This window comes from Pelobates fuscus, chromosome 7 (assembly GCF_036172605.1).
Source record: "Pelobates fuscus isolate aPelFus1 chromosome 7, aPelFus1.pri, whole genome shotgun sequence".
Classification (NCBI taxonomy): domain Eukaryota; kingdom Metazoa; phylum Chordata; class Amphibia; order Anura; family Pelobatidae; genus Pelobates; species Pelobates fuscus.
This window is the reverse complement of record NC_086323.1, coordinates 166,060,833-166,080,056: the sequence shown is the minus strand read 5'-3', so window position 1 is coordinate 166,080,056 and position 19,224 is coordinate 166,060,833. Positions and strand designations below refer to the sequence as shown.

General features: G+C 39.6%; 1 protein-coding gene across 1 annotated transcript in view; it reads left to right on the top strand.

The window, feature by feature from the left end:
- CACNA2D3 (calcium voltage-gated channel auxiliary subunit alpha2delta 3) overlaps positions 1 to 19,224 on the top strand; it is an 868,261-nt gene that overhangs the window by 762,637 nt on the left and 86,400 nt on the right. The window contains exon 30 of the mRNA XM_063428162.1: positions 432 to 494. Within this exon, the coding sequence (XP_063284232.1) occupies positions 432 to 494 (63 nt within the window). The remainder of the gene's footprint in view (positions 1 to 431; positions 495 to 19,224) is intronic.

Below are 19,224 nucleotides of genomic sequence, written 5' to 3'. Positions count from 1 at the left end.
CTATGAAAAGAAAGAGACACAAAACGTTTGCAAAGTTTATTTTTGTGGGGTCGGAGGGCGCAATTGGTGGTCTTGCCTAGGGTAAAATATAGTCTTGCACCGATCCTGCCCATGACAATTACACTAACCTGTAGTGGTTATGGTGCTTAGAGTGTCCATCTAACAGGGAGTTTAAGTACGTTGATAATTAAGTTCCAGCTTTAAAACCAAAAAAGTGTAAAAGTGAAAATGTCTACAACTAAGAACAAACTTAGCACCTATTTGGCCTAAATGGTGATTTGCTCTCAATATACGTTGACTCACTGTTTCCCTTAAGAGACCCACTTTAGGCCGAGACTACCAAGATCTATACATTATATATTGTGTTTATTATATTTACTGTACAAGAAAAGGCTAAACTACATAAAGTATTGTATAATGTTTTATTCTAGGTTATCAACTGCTACCTCATTGACAATAATGGATTTATCCTGGTATCTGAAGACTACAGGCAGGTAAGACAAACAGACAATGTTACACATGTAATATGATCAAGATGCTATGCTGCACATTCCTTTAGATTTAACATACATTGCACTCAGGTTCAGCTTCTCATCAGTAAATATAGTTCAAGAATAAGAGCACTCGCAGATTGTGGATGACCCTTTAACCCCTTAAGGACACATGACATGTGGGACATGTCATGATTCCCTTTTATTCCAGAAGTTTGGTCCTTAAGGGGTTAAGGATTAGTCCAAATAGGCTTTAACCCCTTAAGGACACATGACATGTGTGACATGTCACGATTCCCTTTTATTCCAGAAGTTTGGTCCTTAAGGGGTTAAACATAGGTACGTAAAGTTAAAGCATTCTCAGACCCTAGAAAAACTAGAAAAATTAAATTAACTAAATTGTATTAAATTGAATGTATTGCATTTTATTAAACATACAGCATTGCTCAATGTTTCTAAAGTATCATTACCCCGATCTTCGTAAAATTAGTATCCAATCGAATGCCAGAAATTAAGTGACCTGCTAATGCCAAGTAAATATTTCACTAATTAGGTAAAAAAAAATCATGTATTTTTTATTTTACTGACGCTCTGTGAATGTTTAAAAAAAAAAAAACAACACATCTTCAACACATCTCTGTCTGTCTGCTATCTGCTTTTCCCAGAAGTGATGTACTTAATGCTAATTAGATCCACCTTTCCTAAATCCGCATAAACAAACAATCAAACTTAAGCGTATAAAGACAATCAAAAGGGGAAAATATTGATAAATACATTTCTTTTAAAAGACAAATATTAAGAAACAGCATACAATATACAACTGAATTAGGCTGGCTATAACAATGTTGCCCCAATATATATAGTGACAAATGTTTACATCCCAGATCATTACTTATCTCTAAGGAGAGGTAAAATAGTGTACTGCGTTGTGCATGTAAATATATATTATATTTATAATGTCATATAAATATAATAAACAAGTGTCTAAATAAATGACAGTAAGATGTAGTTAAAGGGAAACTCCAGTGCCAAGAAAACGATCCGTTTTCCTGGCACTGGAGGGTCCCTCTCCCTCCCACCCCCCAATCCCCGGATACTGAAGGGGTGAAAACCCCTTCAGTGACTTACCTGAGGCAGCGACATGTCCCACGTCGTTGCCTGCTCCTCCCCCGCCGCTCCTCTTTCTGACTCCGTCGGCCGGTGAGCGAGACTGATCCCGCCCACCGGCCGCATTAGCGCACCCCATAGGAAAGCATTGAAAATTAATTTAATAGAGCTTGAGGACGTCCAGCGACGCTCTAGCACAGATAATCTGTGCTAGGGACCAGGAAGTTCCCTCTAGTGGCTGTCTAGTAGACAGCCACTAGGGGAGGACTTAACCCTGCAAGGTAATTATTGCAGTTTATAAAAAAAACTGCAATAATTACACTGGCAGGGTTAAGGCAGGGCTTGAGTCCTGCAGGAACGCGTGGGAACGGCGTTCCTGCACTTTTTTCACAGCAGGAACGCCGTTCCCCCTGCAGGCACTCAGGGGGCGGCAAAAAATGCCGCTCCCAAATGCCCTCTGTTCCCCCTGTCATGGGGGGGGCACCTGATTGCCTGCCCCCCCCCCTCCCCCGGCGGGCTGCTCTCTCCCTGTCACACGCGGCGAGGGAGCTGTGTCCTCTCTGCTCCCTCTCGCCGCGCGCCGTTTTCTGATGCAGGAAGCCGGAATATGACACGTCATATTCCGGCTCCCTGTATCAGCAGACAACCCACGCGGCGAGAGGGAGCAGAGAGGACACAGCTCCCTCGCCGCGTATGACAGGGAGAGAGCAGCCCGCCGGGGGGGGGGGGGGGGGGAGGGGGCGCACGCAGGCAATCAGGTGGCCCCCCATGACAGGGAGAGAGCAGCCCGCCTCGCTGCAGCCCCACTGGACCCCAGGGACCCATCCATGCCAGCTTTCCTAAAAGGTAGGGAGGCTGGGTGGGTGGGCAATGTTAATTTGAATAATTTGTATATATGTATGTCTGTGTGTATGTCTGTTAGTGTATGTGTGTGTATGTCTGTTAGTGTATGTGTATGTATGTCTGTTAGTGTATGTGTATGTATGTCTGTTTGTGTATGTATGTGTCTGTTTGTGTATGTATGTGTGTGTGTATGTCTGTTAGTGTATGTGTGTATGTCTGTTAGTGTATGTGTATGTCTGTTAGTGTATGTGTGTATGTCAGTGTATGTCTGTTAGTCTATGTATGTGTGTGTATGTCTGTTAGTGTATGTATGTTAGTATATGTGTATGTATGTGTGTGTATGTCTGCTAGTGTATGTGTGTGTGTGTGTATGTCTGTTAGTCTATGTATGTGTGTGTATGTCTGTTAGTGTATGTGTGTATGTCTGTTAGTGTATGTCTGTTAGTCTATGTATGTGTATGTATGTCTGTTAGTGTATGTGTATGTCTGTTAGTGTATGTCTGTTAGTCTATGTATGTGTATGTATGTCTGTTAGTGTATGTGTATGTCTGTTAGTGTATGTGTATGTCTGTTAGTGTATGTGTGTGTCTGTTAGTGTATGTGTGTATGTCTGTTAGTGTATGTCTGTTAGTCTATGTATGTGTGTGTATGTCTGTTAGTGTATGTATGTTAGTATATGTGTATGTATGTGTGTGTATGTCTGCTAGTGTATGTGTGTGTGTGTGTATGTCTGTTAGTCTATGTATGTGTGTGTATGTCTGTTAGTGTATGTGTGTATGTCTGTTAGTGTATGTCTGTTAGTCTATGTATGTGTATGTATGTCTGTTAGTGTATGTGTATGTCTGTTAGTGTATGTCTGTTAGTCTATGTATGTGTATGTATGTCTGTTAGTGTATGTGTATGTCTGTTAGTGTATGTGTATGTCTGTTAGTGTATGTGTGTGTCTGTTAGTGTATGTGTGTATGTCTGTTAGTGTATGTCTGTTAGTCTATGTATGTGTGTGTATGTCTGTTAGTGTATGTCTGTTAGTGTATGTGTATGTATGTGTGTGTGTATGTCTGCTAGTGTATGTGTGTGTGTGTGTGTGTATGGCTGTTAGTCTATGTATGTGTGTGTATGTCTGTTAGTGTATGTGTGTATGTCTGTTAGTATATGTGTGTGTGTGTATGTCTGTTAGTGTGTGTGTGTATGTCTGTTAGTCTATGTATGTGTGTGTATGTTAAGTCATGTCTGTTGGTGTATGTGTGTGTTTGTGTCAGTATGTGTGTGTGTATGAGTGTATTTACGTCTGTTAGCGTATGTACGTGTGTGTATGAGTGTATGTGCTTCTGTTTGTGTATGCATGTTTGCGTGTATGTGCTTCTGTTAGTGTATGCACGTGTGTGTGCATATAAGTGTATGTGCTTCTGTTAGTGTATGCACATGTTTGCGTGTATGTGCTTCTGTTAGTGTATGTTTGTAAGTGTCTGTCAAATCAGTGAGAGTCTGTTTGTCATTTAGTGTGTGTGTGTGACTATTAGTGTGTGTCTGTCAGTGTGTTTGTGTGGGTCTCTCTGTCAATGAATGAGTGTGTGTCAGTGAATGTGTGTGTGTGTGTCAAATCAGTGACGTCTGTGTGTTTGTCACTGAGTGTGTGTGTTACTGTTAGTGTGTATCTGCCAGTGTGGGTGTCTGTCAGAGAGTGTGCTTAGAGGGACACTATAGGCACCCAGACAACTTCAGCTCATTGAAGTGGTCTGGGTGCAGTGTCCCAGTCCCCTTAAACCTGCAAGTGTAATTATTGCGGTTTCTCAGAAACTGCAATAATGACCTTGAGGGGTAACTCCACCTCTAGTGGCTGTCTATCAGACAGCCACTAGAGGGACTTTCGGGTGGTTAGGTGACCAAAAGTCGCCTAACTGATGCTGGACGTCCTCACCCTGTGCATGAGGACATCCAGCATCTGCTAAATACCCATAGGATTTTAACCCCATCAGTGTCGAGTGGGGGAGGGGAGGACATGAGGGAGGGGGGGCACTACAGGGAATTATAGTGCCAGGAAAACAGCTTTGTTTTCCTGGCACTATAGTATTTCTTTAAAAGGAGCAGGAAAAGGTGGAGTCTAAAGAGGAAGGGGTGGGTTCTTAATCAGGAAGCGGTGCGCCCTTGACAGGAAGGGGTGGTAAATTTAGATTAGGGGGTTCTCAGGTATAGTCATGCCTAGGGCAGCACAAAATTAAAATACACCACTGTGTGAGTGTCTGAGTATATGTGTGTGTCTGTGAGTGTATGTGTGTGCACGCGTTTATATATGCACACGAGTGGGTTTTTTTTTGGTGGGGGGGAGTTCCCACACTTTTTTCCCCAGGACTTGACCCCTGGGTTAAGGGTAGTGGGAGTTGGCACCCAGACCACTCCAATGAGCAGAAGTGGTCTGGGTGCCTGGAGTGTCCCTTTAAGCATGATAGCACACCACTTCGCTTCTTTCCAGCTAAAAAAAACGTCTTCAGTAAAGTTACTATATGCCATGTGGCCCAAACAGATTAGGCTTTATTTTACCATAGTGGTCAAATTGTGAGTTCTAAAAGGAACCTAATTTTACTGCATGGGAATAGATAATCACTAATTAAAAAACAGAATGATACTTTAGGAAATGTAGTCTTAGGATCCACCAATTTCTGAATTCTGTCTTTGTAGCTTGTTTAATCCCTTAAGGACCAAACTTCTGGAATAAAAGGGAATCATGACATGTCACAAATGTCATGTGTCCTTAAGGGGTTAAAGGTTTGGTACCATACATCATGGAAACGCTAATTAAAGGGTCAATGATTCATCATGCATAGCAGCCCTCTTTTCCTCGTTTAAACAGTTAATGAACTGGCGACATCAGTGACATACGAAGCACAACTGGTATTTTATGTGATCTGATTAACTATTTCCAAATGCTTACTGCTCCTTTAATAAACACGTGATAAAAACGATAACAATCTGCTAAATTAGATTTATGTGCCCAAACGATTCCCCTATGGGAATTTGCTCCTCAGTGAAATGGTTTCCAGAAAAAGACCATTTTCCAGAGAGATATTTGTTTGTGATGTTTGCCCCCCTCCCTGGGGGACAAGACGGTAGCTCCTCTCCTCAGTTAAAAGTCTTTCCATTGCATTGCTACAGCAGCTAAGATTACACAGAAGACAGTATGTGATTAATGGCGCTCCCAAAGATTGTTCAAAGTCACATAGATAATAAACTTAGGAAAATTAATGTTAAACATCATCCAAGTAGACTTATTTTTCTAAGATGAAAGATTTTTACATGTTGTTTTGTTTTTTTATGGCCATGGGTTATTGCTGATGTTATATAAAGGGTTAGACAAATAATGTAACTTTATAGTCACCCAAATTTAACCGCTACATTGCTAACCCTCTGCATACACAGATGTCAAAAGTGTACCAATAAATACTGCTGGCAATGCATGTATACATAGTTTGACTTTTAGATTTTTTTTTTTTTACTTAAACTTTGCACAGATGCCCCTGACTTGATTGCATAACCAACTTCGATTTACATGCCTCCACATAGAATTAGCCACATATACTTTATCCATGCCAAGGCTACTGTATGGTTTAGGATTTCCAATTGTTTGTGCACCAATTAATCCAACACTGTTTAAAGGAAAGTGAAACAAGGAATATATAGCATTATACACCCTTGAGTCCAATATCCGACATTACAGATTCAATTTAAAGGAAAGCTGTCATCATTCTTTATTGGCATTGGAAATAAAATATTGAATTTAATTTTAATATAGCTTTTATATGTATTATTGCAATGCTACATTCCCAGCACTTGCACCAGGGATATATTTAAGCGGGGACCCACCGAAGGGCAGGCTATTTGAGCTGTTGTCTGTCCTCACCTCTCTTGCTACCCCTTTTTTTCTCTCCTTAAGTGTAAAGGGTAATCCAGACGTGGACCCCTTGCTCACGGTGCCTAGAGGGATATTGGCTATACCTCACTGATGATACCTTACAAGGTTGAAACGATCATCTGGAGTTGCCGTATCTCTCGTGCAGAGGGAACTTGCTCGCATTTCGGATCTGGACTGCCTGTATGGGTGGGACCAGTCTGATATGCTTCAGAGATGTTCTCTCTGTAATGGCACAAGTTGAGCTAATACCAGCTTGAGATCTGAGCGGGGACCCACCGAACAGCAGGCTATTTAAGCTGTTGTCTATCCTCACCTCTCTTGCTCCCCTTTTTTTTCTCTCCTTAAGGGATATATTTAATCCTAGTGGCAAGGATACTATTTGATGGACATCCCAGACCCGTAAAGCACTTTAGCTTGCTGAAAAGCTTTATGTGTGAAGAGCGTGTCCTCTTTTTTAATTTTGGAAAATGTGCAGATTTCAATAGAAAATAACACTTTTATCAATTACAAGTTACACCCCCCTGGCTTTTCAAACAGAAAACAGGTCATGTTACTTCCTGGTTTGGTTAGTTTATTTGCACTGAACTAAAGAAGCAGCAATTGCTCAGAGCACCTGCCTTGCAAAGACTTCTCATTGAGCTGTATTGGGAATTCTGTGATTGGACAGGCACAGAAAGTCTGGGCTGGTTTAGAAGGGGAGGGATTGCAAAGGCAGCAGACGAGAACTGCAGATTTTACAAGCTGCTTTTAGATATGACTCCAATGAAAAAAATGCATAATTAAATGTATGCAAGTTTTCATTTTGGGTTTATCTACTAAACAGTGCTTTTCATTTATTTTGTATTTAGGCAGTGGAGTGTCCCTTTCTCCCTTTCAGTAACCCCCTATTGCTTGAGCATTTTAATTTACAGTTCTAAATGTGTTTTAAGGTTATATCCCAGCAAGCCCTACTACTGTGCAGAACTTTTCACTGCCTCACTAAACACCATGGTTGGAGGTTCTGAGAATTTTTTATTGACTTACTAATAAAAAATGTATGCATCGAATATGTGATTTAGAAAAAGAGCAATGCATCTTATTTACACAGACTGGTTTCGAAATACATGTATTGTAGTTTAAAGACACATTACAGTGAGTTTTATTGCTGTGGAGCTCTGTGATACATTTAGACACATCAACATTATGGAGCTCCTAAAAAAGAGGAACATTAGGATAGAAGAGAGGGATGGCATATTTTAAACTCAAAAGAGGGAATGCACTCCGTGAATATGGGCTTTTGGAAGGCATATAGTTACCTGTGTATGCCTTTCTGTTTGTGTATATGCGCATGTTCGTGTATGTATTTATATATGTGTGTATGTCAGTATGTTTAGCTCTATGTGGCTGTATGTATATCTGTTTGTGTGTTTAGTATGCATGTGTGAGTATATGTGTTTTTGACTATATGAGCATGTGTTTGTGTGTTTTACTAATTGAGTATATTATTATTATATTGCTAAATAGTTGTGTGAATGGTAACTACATGTATTTAAAAGTCAATGTGGCTTGACAGGTACATGTTTATGTTAGTGGTTCTTCATGTATGTGTTAATGACAGAGTAAATGAAAAACTGCATACTATGTTTTTTCGGAGGCAATTTGACAAGGCAGCCTAATACTTAATATATCATTAACTATCAATTGTGTTTGGTTAGATAAGTACACAGAAGCTAGAATACATGGACGCTATTATTTTATTTTTTGTATATCCTTATCTGAAATATAACTGTAACAGATGAAATAATACACAGATGACAGATGTATACTTGAAAATATATTAAAATGTGAATGTTTCTTAATTTGCAATGTTACACTCGTGCCATGCCTTAGCTATGAATCCTGTTTATTAAATGCTATATTTTATTTATTATCACGCCATTGAGACATAAAGGGTTGAAGTAGAGCGTGCGTGCCACCTCCGTTAGCTCCCCTGTTTGATTGACAGCCAGGGGGAGTTCCTAGTTAGTTCATAAAAGTGCTTATTTCATATAGAAATCAGCACATTTATAAACTAGTGTTAAACTAGGATACTCCTCACCCATAAAGCATTTCAGCAAGTTTTTTTTATTATTATTATTTTTCCAGTACATATTCCTCTATCCATTATGCCCACTTACGTTTCTTAAAACTTTACGAATATTCCCAATAATAAATCAAGCTAATTTTAAAAGGGGACTTTAAGGGACATATTCACTACCTCTAATTGTATTGGTTATGGTACTTTGCGTCTATCTGCGCAATACCCTAGTTTTCTGTCAAACTTTTTTCTAAGTTTGACAAGCAATTTTCCTCTCACATGCACTCAAAGCCCAGCTTCTCTATTGCTTCTCTAATAATGCGGAAGATACACTTTTGTATTATTTGTCCAAAACCACCCAGAACTAATTTCATCTATGCTCTTGTATCACACAACACTGGTATGCATGTAGTCTGAGTTTGTTAAAAATCAATCAAAGTTATACAGTGAGAAAAGAAAAATAAATTAGATATCAGTGAAATCCTAGGCGTACTAAACTAACATGACAGGTGCCCTGTTTGGTTTTCAGATTATTCATATTATAATAGTAATTTAGTGTCTGTGGCTATATGGGTTTCAATATAACAGCATAATTAGAGGCTTAGCATAGCCGGTAGTGAATATCACAATTTCACTAAAGAAAATGGAAGCTAAAGTATTGGGTCCCATTTTGTAACACACCACAAGGTTGATAGTGAATGGGGTAATGCCACAATAATTATTTTCTAGCAGTGTAAATAGTTGGTGTGAAAAATTAACCCCTGTACATCAACAGAACTTCTGGTTCAAGATTTCTTTCCAAGACTTTGAAAACAAATACTGTTGAATTACCGTGCAGATTTATTGGTAACTTGAATGTAAATTGCATGGTACAAAATCTAGTTTTATTAAGAGGCAGTCAATTATATAAATATGTATGTTATATATATTTTAAATCTCTTAGTATATATATTACATGCTGTAAATACACACACACACACATATATATATATATATATATATATATGTATGTATGTATATATATACTATATACATGTGTGTGTATTTATATATTTGTGTGTGTTTGTGTGCTCAAGCATTATATATATATATATATATTCTTCAAATATTGGAAAGGAGTAGCCACTTGCAGGACTTTGTTATGAAAAAGTAAAAAAGTTTTTAATTGTGCAGCGTCAACGTTTCAGACCCTCGTGGTCCTTTCTCAAGACAAATTACAATCATTGCAATATCACTTATATACCAAATGCATGTGATTACTTAATTCATTTACTTACTTCATCTATGTGTACACCATTACCATGAAAGATGAAACCTGGAACGCAACTGCCTGCAGAAAGTGAATAACTGTCGAATCCCTCCCAAAATGGTGCACCCAAACACCCTGTTCCAAATTATTATGCAAATTCTATTTGTGTCACAAAGATTACATATTTTGTTTTTCAGTTTAACTCATGGATGGCATTGTGTCTCAGGGCTCTTTTGATCACTGAAAACAATCTCGGACACCTGTGATAATTAGATTGCCAGGTGAGCCCAATTTAAGGAAAAACTACTAAAGGAAGGTGTTCCACATTATTAAGCAGAGCACCATTTTCCAATTTGACAATTTTTATTGCGTTTTTAACCACATCCAACAGGGTACAGAAGAGAAAGGGACTGCATTCAAGGACATGGTAAACACATCTGTAGTCTTACAATAAGAGCACCATTTTCATGCAATATGGGGAAGAAAAAGGATCTCTGCTGCCGAAAAGAGTGAAATAGTTCAATGCCTTGGACGAGGTATGAAAACATTAAATCTTAATATAAAAATAGATAAAAAATGGAGACATTTAATTTTACTATCTATTTTTATATTAAGATTTATTATCCAGTCCCTCTAACATATCTTCTCTTTAAATAAGTCTAGCCTCCCTATATCAAAGTAGCAATTTTTACAATGGAATAAAGGCAACTTCACTTTATTTCATGGATTATTCCTATTTCTAGTTATGTCTTTTCCACTTTAACACATACACTTGTCCGGAAGTATTTTGTAACAATTGTGTTGTTGATGGATCCCATATATGGGTGCACCGCTTTGGAAGGGATTAGATAGATTTTCACTTCCTGCAGGCACTTGGGTTCCAGGTTTCATCTTTCATGGTGATGGGATAAACACAGAGGGAGTAAGTAAATGAATTAAGTAATCACATGCGTTTGGTATATAAGTGATATTGCAATGATTGTAATTTGTCTTGAAAAAGGAAAACGAGTGGGTCCGAAACGTTGACGCCGCACAATTAAAAACTTTTTTACTTTTTCATTACAAAGTCCTGCCAGTGCCTACTCCTTTCCAATATTTGAAGAATGTATTATAGTTCAAATGTGGAGCACCAAAGCTATATTATCTAAAAAATTTTTGGTTCACAGAACTGAAAACAGTAAGTGCCTTCAAACTTCTATTTTTCATATATATATATATATATATTTAAGAGAGAGAGAGATAAAACTGCATTCCTGTAGTATATCAGTAATGTAATTTGTTAAGTTTCTTTTGTTACAGGAGTGCTGACAAGAGCATGCACAGTTTAATATATGTTTCAATAAATTAAGTAATGCCCTACATTTATTTGGATTTTATATACCGTATTTATCGGCGTATAACACGCCCCGGCGTATAACACGCACCTCATTTCCAGAAGGAAATTCAAGGAAATTTCCACCCCTCCCATAGTATTCCCCCCCCTCATCCCATAGTGTTCCCCCCCCTTTCCATAGTAATCCCCCCCCCCTCCCATAGTATTCTCTCCCCCCATAGTATTCTCCACCCCCTCCCATAGTGTCCCCCCCCCCTTTCCATAGTATTCTTCCCCCCCTCCCATACTATTCTCCACCCCCCCATAGTGTGTCCCCCCCCCCTCCCATAGTGTCCCCTAGTGCACTTGCCCTCTGTCCCATATTTACTTACCTGTCTTGAAGCGTGGGCCGGCTTCACAGCGCGCACCGCGGAACTGGAACTTAAATTTCAGGTTCCGGTTTCCGGCGGGACTGAAAGGAAGTGTGCACACAATAGTGTGCACACTTCCTTTCAGTCCCGCCGGAAACCGGAACCTGAAATTTAAGTTCCAGTACCGGCGGGACTGAAAGGAAGTGTGCACACAATAGTGTGCACACTTCCTTTCAGTCCCGCCGGAAACCGGAACCTGAAATTTAAGTTCCAGTTCCGCGGTGTGCGCTGTGAAGCCGGCCCACGCTTCAAGACAGGTAAGTAAATGTGGGATATCGGCGTATAACACGCACCCATGATTTTCTCCCTATTTTCAGGGAGAAAAAGTGCGTGTTATACGCCGATAAATACGGTATATATATATATATATATATATATATATATATATATTTTAATTCTTTATTTTCTGTTGTGCATGATATAACAATAGGCTTACTCAGCCACGATAGCAGTGGTATGCGGTAACAGGCATAACAATTCAAACATGGCATATGAATATACGGCACAATTTTTTTACATTTTGTTGAGAGAAACATAGGCATAGCTGTTAACATGAGCTTTCCTGTCTGGCCTGCCCATTTTTTTGGAGTAAATATAGCAAGGGTTAACTATTGCTAGAGTTTGGTAAGTAGGTACTAGCTAGGGAAGCTATACATTTTAAGCTTTGACACTGCTATATCTAGAAGTACTGTTTGCGGTAGCTTATAGAAAAGTATGTTTGCTGTTAAGTTAGACTAATGGTACGTTTAGAAAATAGGTAGACTTAGTTAGTTGTCGTTGAAGCTTTAAGAGTAGGGTACGTCTAAAAAACTTAAATTACAGTTAATCACTCTAGCGGCTTAGCGAAGCAAAGTTATTAAGCAACATAATATAATAACTGTAGCATAACCATCATATTTATTAAGCAAAATAATTGGTATGAATAATCTTTTAGTGGTTGTCGCTAGCCTTGGAGCAGATTATATCGCGGTAACACAATAAGACTAATAGAAATCACGTTTGCGCTAAGCTGTACTTTACAGCAACTGTGCTTGTGGAATTAACAGGTTATAAGACTTCCATAGTTAGTAGTGTGCATGCTAAAACATGAGGTTATGAGAAGTTAGCAAGCTATAAGACATCAATGACAGGTAGTTAACATGCTAGGACATTGGGCATCGATAGATTATGGTAAGAAGCATACGTTCCAGAACAATTAACATGTTATTAAGCTATGAGACAGCGGTGGATTATAGCAAATTATGTACATGTTAGGCTAGATATGATACGATTCAGTATCATGCTTAAGGTTAGATCAGAGTCCGTTAGCCCTAAATTCTGATTAGATAATGGCAGCACTTAAACTGTAACTTTACGGTTAGATTGTGTATATGGAGCAGTTCCTGCATTTAGGAGCATGGTAGTGGAGTCCAGCAAGAACAAGCAGTGCCTGGCTGACTCTGGTCTGCAGCTTGTGCTCATCCGATTCCAGCTGGGTGCCATACATAAGCAGGGTAAGTAGGGCAGTTCGGGGCGGTGGTCTTGCTCCCTTCTTGTTGTGGGCCCAGTGCCCTGAGGGCATGCGCATGCTGGCTGCAGTAGGCCCACGGCCTTCTTAGTCTCCCGTCCAGGTGTCGGTACACACATGGCGTTGCGGAGATGGGCGGTCCCCTCTGCCCCGGGATTGTGCTGGAGCTAGCGCCCTCTTACCACTGACCTGGGATCCAATGAGGTCCATGGTCGTCCCTGTCGGGACATTGTGGTGAGCCGTGCAGCTTTGCTTGGGTCGACGTTTGGCAGCTCTCCGCCAGTGTGGTTGGCGCTTGTAGGGCTTTCCCCTGGTTGCTCCCATCCCGGGAGGGCCTGTATCGTGGGGGGTCGCAGTTTGAAGCTTCTTTGTGCCCTGGGGTGAAGGCCCTGGTCTCCTCCCGCCATAGGCTCTGGCCTGTGAGGACGGCTTGGGACAGTTTGTCACTGGTTTCAATCGCTTCATCCATTTGGCGCAGAAGCGGTAAAAGATCGCATCGATGGGGTCACCAGCTAGGTCGTAGGCACCTGGTGTGGTATCGGGTCGTTGTGGGTCTCGTGTGGCTGAGTCTATCAGCGCCGCCATCTTGGAGGCTCTCGCCACCACGTTGCCAGTGGGGTTCGCAGGGCCCGTCGCTTGGTGTGGTGTGCAGTATCTCCTGTCTGGCGGGGACCGGGATATCCCCCACCGGTCCATAGGCGGGGGGGGGGCTGTCCGTGCGCTTGTGGACCGTAGAGTCGGGCGGGAAGGCGGACGTCCTTCCCCCTCCCCTCCTCCAGTAGGCCCAAGCCCGCCATAGTGGTTCCCGGACATGCCGAGTGTTGGCATTGGCATTGTCGGATACATTAGCATTGTGGCAGTCTAATAAGCTTGGTTTCCCACTAGTTGTGTCGCTGTGTCACGATTTATCAGCTTAATTGAGCCCATGTAGCTGGAGCCCATGTGAAGTGCGACCAGTCGGCTCGCTTGCTCGGTTCCGCCCCCCCTGGATTTTATATTTTATTTGGATTTTATATTTTTTTGAATTGTTCCACTGTAACTGTCAGAATAATATCAAGGCATTTTGACCACACCATGTTTCCTCATAGCTTATCACAGGATATCTGTCAAAATGAATGTTCACTGTAAGTCAGTGTACATAATCATTGTCTATACCCTGGTATTCAATACCATATATGCAGCATCTTCCAAAAAACAACTCTCATGAACCCTTGCTAGACAGATTATGTGCTAACTGTGAGACTTGCAATTAGCTAACAGGTGGAAGTCCAGTATTTGACTTGCTCAGGAAACAATATTTCCCATCGTGCATCTGACCTACAATTCTTTATTACTTTCTATTACTTTAAGTATGTTTATAACTTCCATCAACCCCTTAATGATGCAATTGTACTAGCTCTGACCAAAACAAAACCTAGAATTTGAGCTTTATGTCTGTCGCTGTCATCGAGATCACATGATGTGAATGGGTGGGATTTTCTGAAGGGGGATTTACTGCCTTGGTTGTCAGGCCGTCCACCCCGATTGCATCCGGCAAGGAAGTTGAGTATCTGGGCCGGCAAAGAGGGGATGAGGGGGCAGTTGTGCTGATCTTTAATGCTGTTAAAAGTCCTCCTTTTGTAGGAGAGCATAGCATGCCCTAACGTTGTTAATGGAGTTAGGCTTACTTTGACAGCAATGGCCGTCATTGGTGCTGTTCATGTTTACAAACAGCATTTCCCATGATGCTTAGCCAGCCTTTAGCATCGAGGAAGTTCATTGTACATACATCTGTAGTGCAAAGGTTAGCCATCACTAAAATCATGCTAGTTTGGAAAAAATAAATGCTAGCACAGCATATATTCATTATTTTATGCTGTACTGATTAATGTAAAGTGCTTCTTTTTAAACAAATAGTTTAAATGGGACCAGAGCCCAAAATTAAGTGACACACAGAATCTGTCTCTCTGCATCACACAAGCGTTCCGTAGTCTATACTGGAATGTCTGCAAGACCCTAAATATTTACCTAGCATATACAGGAAGTGTCAAACGTGGATGAAAATGACTTGAAATAGCATTCCTATTCTAATGTAAACACAAGTTTAATTATTACACTTAAGAAGGAGTCAACCCCAGGAATAAGTCTATAATTTGGTCGTTTAATTATACTGGAAGCCGAATCATTGGTTGTGTTGAGAACTTGAAGGTTCAGCAGTGACAATGCAGCAGATTCATTTTATGACATTACAGTGCAACGGAAACCTAATCTCCCCATTTATGTTGTTTAAACAATTATTAGCGGTAGTAGAGATATTTCCTTTTGCCAAAGGGCACTTACTCAGACAGTCACTAATAAACAATTCTAAAAACTTGGTGGTCTTTATATTTTGTGAACTCCTCATGTAAAAATTACAGGAAATATGATATACTTTGCTTCGAATGAAACAATGTTTCTTTCAGAAAACATTAAGAATACCAAGGTTTTTTTTTCCCCTTTGCTTCAATTAGTAAATTTTTATGAGTTTCGCTGCTAGCTTTTTTTTTTCTTTTTGTATTTTTTGGTATTCATAGTGCACTGTGTATTTCAAATAATTATTTCTACACTGAACGTCTCATTATGCGCAAATATTATTCGAAATTTAATACCAGACATATATACAAGACAATAAACAGACATTTGTACTTCAAAAGTATGGCAGATTGGGGAAGAGCTGATCCCAAATAGACTTTATGAAAGCCACTTCCTCTCCTGTTACCTTATGCAAGTGCCACATGTAACCAAGATGGTCAGGTTTCTCATAAAAATAATGAGGAGACTCTTGATCCATTGACAAACTTCTTTGAAAATAAAACCTTGTGGGTGACACATGTACTAACACAGAGTAGATAAAAAGGGATCTGTATTTAGAAAAATGTTAACAAGTTAAAAGCAGGCATTTTATATCCTGACTATCGCACAAGGGATGCTTAGTGTTAAAGGAATAATTCCAATACACCTGTGTAAATACACGTGGCTACTTTATTTGGTGGTAATCTTCTGAATCAAAACCATTTTAAGCAGAACAGGACACCATTTTTAAAGTTGTAGAACCGGAATAAGCAAGCATTTATCAAAACAAGACTGAAGTTATTTACTAAGATCTGAATTCAAAGGGGAAAATTCATAGAATTGTGGAGGCAATTCTGATCAAATTCTAAAACATCAAATTAATTGCCTTAAATGAGCTCAGAATTGGAGCCACTATGATATGATCTAAGTCAGATCTGAGTGCCTGTGAAATTACTCAGCCTGAAGTTAGGATTCAGAAAGTATTTCCAAAATATGGCCTGAACTTTTAATGAATATATCATTGTTTAAAAAGAAGTGCATGTCCAAGGTTACATAGTTACATAGTTACATATAGTTACATAGTTACATAGCTGAAAAGAGACTTGCGTCCATCAAGTTCAGCCTTCCTCACATTTGTTTTTTGCTGTTGATCCAAAAGAAGGCAAAAAAAAACCAGTTTGAAGCACTTCCAATTTTGCAACAAGCTACGAAAAAATTCCTTCTTGACCCCAGAATGGCAGTCAGATTTATCCTTGGATCAAGCAGTTATTACCCTACATTGAAAGATTATATCCTTGAATATTCTGTTTTTGAAAGTATGCATCTAGTAGCTGTTTGAACATCTGTATGGACTCTGATAAAACCACTTCTTCAGGCAGAGAATTTCACATCCTGAAGGTTATTCACTGAACTCTGAATTTTCACAATTAAATTCCGTAAAACTGGAGTAAAAGTAGCTGATATTGAACATTTTTCCAAATCTGCTGTAGCACTACACTGAACAACCACAACATTAAAGCCATGCGTCTAATGTTGTGCAGGTCCCCCTCATTCTGCTAAAAGAGGTCTGATGCTTAGAGGCATGGCCTCCACAAGACCTCTGAATGTGTCCTGTAGTATCTGGCACCAAGATATTAGCAGTAAATCCTTTAAGTCATAAGTTGTGAGATGGGGCCTCCATAGATTGAATTTGTTCTAGCACATCCCACACATGCTCAATCAGATTGAGTTCTGGGGAATTTGGAGGCCAAGACAACATCTTGTACGCTTTATGTTCTTCAAACCATTCCTGAAATTGTTTTGCAGTGTGACACAGTACATTATACTGATGAAATAGACCACTGCCATCAGGAAACACCATTACCATGAAGAGGTAATGACCAAGACCAAGACTTGCCGTTTTGCAGATGCTCTGACTCAGTTATCTAGCCACCCATCCTTTGTCAAAGTCCCTCAGATCTTTTCACTTGCCAATTTTTACAGCTTCCAACACATGAAATTCAAGAACTGACTTTTCACTTGCTGCTTGATATATCACACCTATTGATAAGTGCCTCTATAATGATTTAATCAATTCTATTCACTTCACCTGTCAGTGGTTTTAATGTTGTGACTGTTCTGTGTATGTTGGCTATTTTTGCCAGTGTTTTGCATTATTTATTTTTCAAAAACCCAAAGTTAAGTTAATAGTTCTGTAATTCATTCAATGATGGAGCTGGGCTTAAGTCAGCTCTGTCACCTCACAAAACCGTTGAAATACTCATATTGATTGTGGTGGAAGTACATTAAAAAATACCTTGAGACAGGTTTAGACTACTTTGTCTTATGGTAAAGCCCAAGGTTAGCAAAACATGACAAAAAGTGGAGCTTTTTTCTGTCATTTCCCCCAGTCAATGCTAGTGATGGCTGTGGCTTATTCTCACAGATTGCAAGATGTAGTTTACAGAGACTTCCAAGTCTTGTGGGTTGCTCCACGGACATCTGTGTGTTACTCTTATGCATGCTTCTGATGGCATTTTAGGATTAATAAACACCCCTAGTTAGAGGGAACCTGTCATGTCAAACTCTTGTTAAAAACATCAAATTCAATCCATATATCTTGCTTGCAGTTATGCTAGCAAATGTATAGTTTGGGAGAAAAACCCTATTTTAAAAAAAATGAAAAATTCACCCAATAGACTCTCAATTTCTTGGTAGACACTCAAGCCAGGGAGAGAAGGCCCTCCCACAGGATGTCACCCTTCTCTCCACCCATAGCAACAACAGAGCATGTGCTGTGGTTGCAATGGTAACTCCCTAACTGGCTCTGATAGTGCTGGCTAGGGAGAATAGGAACGAAGTGATGTCACTACATTCAGATGCCAGCACGCTGGCAATAAAGCCAGTGTGATTACGTCATGAAGGAGGTTTGCCCTGCTTAGGGATGTGTAAGGACGGGAAGTCTTCTGTAACGCCCATCTCTTTAATTAGATCACAGAGGATGAGGTAAGTCAGGACAGTTTCCCTCAAAGAGATTTTTTTTTTACTAACCTTCAAAACGCTACACAGAGTGTGCTAGTATGTTGGCCTTTTCTGTCCAGCTCTGACTAGACTTTGATTTGAGGAACCTTATTTATTTTCAACTTTTTGCCCACAGACTGGCAAATTTGGCCTTCATTTAACCTATGACTTCACATGGCCAAATTTGTGGACAATTTGGATAAGTTCAATGCTTAATAAATGTGCGAAGTCCCTTGCACATTTAAATTGCATAATCAGAACTAACCTTCACATTTACTTTTTACTTGAATACCTTAGTTGCAATTCCATTATGGCAATTCTGATGCATATTCAGAATTTAAAAATTGTTATTCAGTAATCGGCAAATTGTTAGGAGTATAAAACCAAATTGCCAGATCTAGGCCAAAATAAAGGAGATAGACAAATTAGCAAGCTCATAGTTTGAATATTTTCCCACAAGCTTGGAATGTGATTTTTAATTACATTTAATACTGGTTTAGTGAATGAAAACAAGTAACCCCACATTAAAATGATAAGTTCACTTGTACTTTTTCTTTTGCTTAGAACATAATATATCTTAGCAAGCATGTGGCCTCCCTATTCTGATTATCTCTCCACTTTATATAATTTATTTTCTTTGCAACATGTTTAATAAAAAAGTAAATATTAGTAGAAAGATCTCTGTAATAGCATTATGACAAGTAGTAAAATATGTTTAAAAGGTTAAAATGCTTATAAAAGACAACACAATACAGACAGTTTTGTATTATCTGTGTTGAGAGCATATTTGACATGTTCATTATTGATTATATTAATTTGGAGTTAACGGACGCCACTACTGATGTAGCAGTTAATGGATCTCATTATCCTCTTTGGGAGACACAAACCTCTGTTCAGTGACTGATTGCCAACCCTTTCAAAACGGCCACTTCTAATCCACAAAACTTACCAGCCTCTTGCCTTGAGCAAAGAAGTTAACAACCTCTAAATCCATATTCATCCTATAGAAAA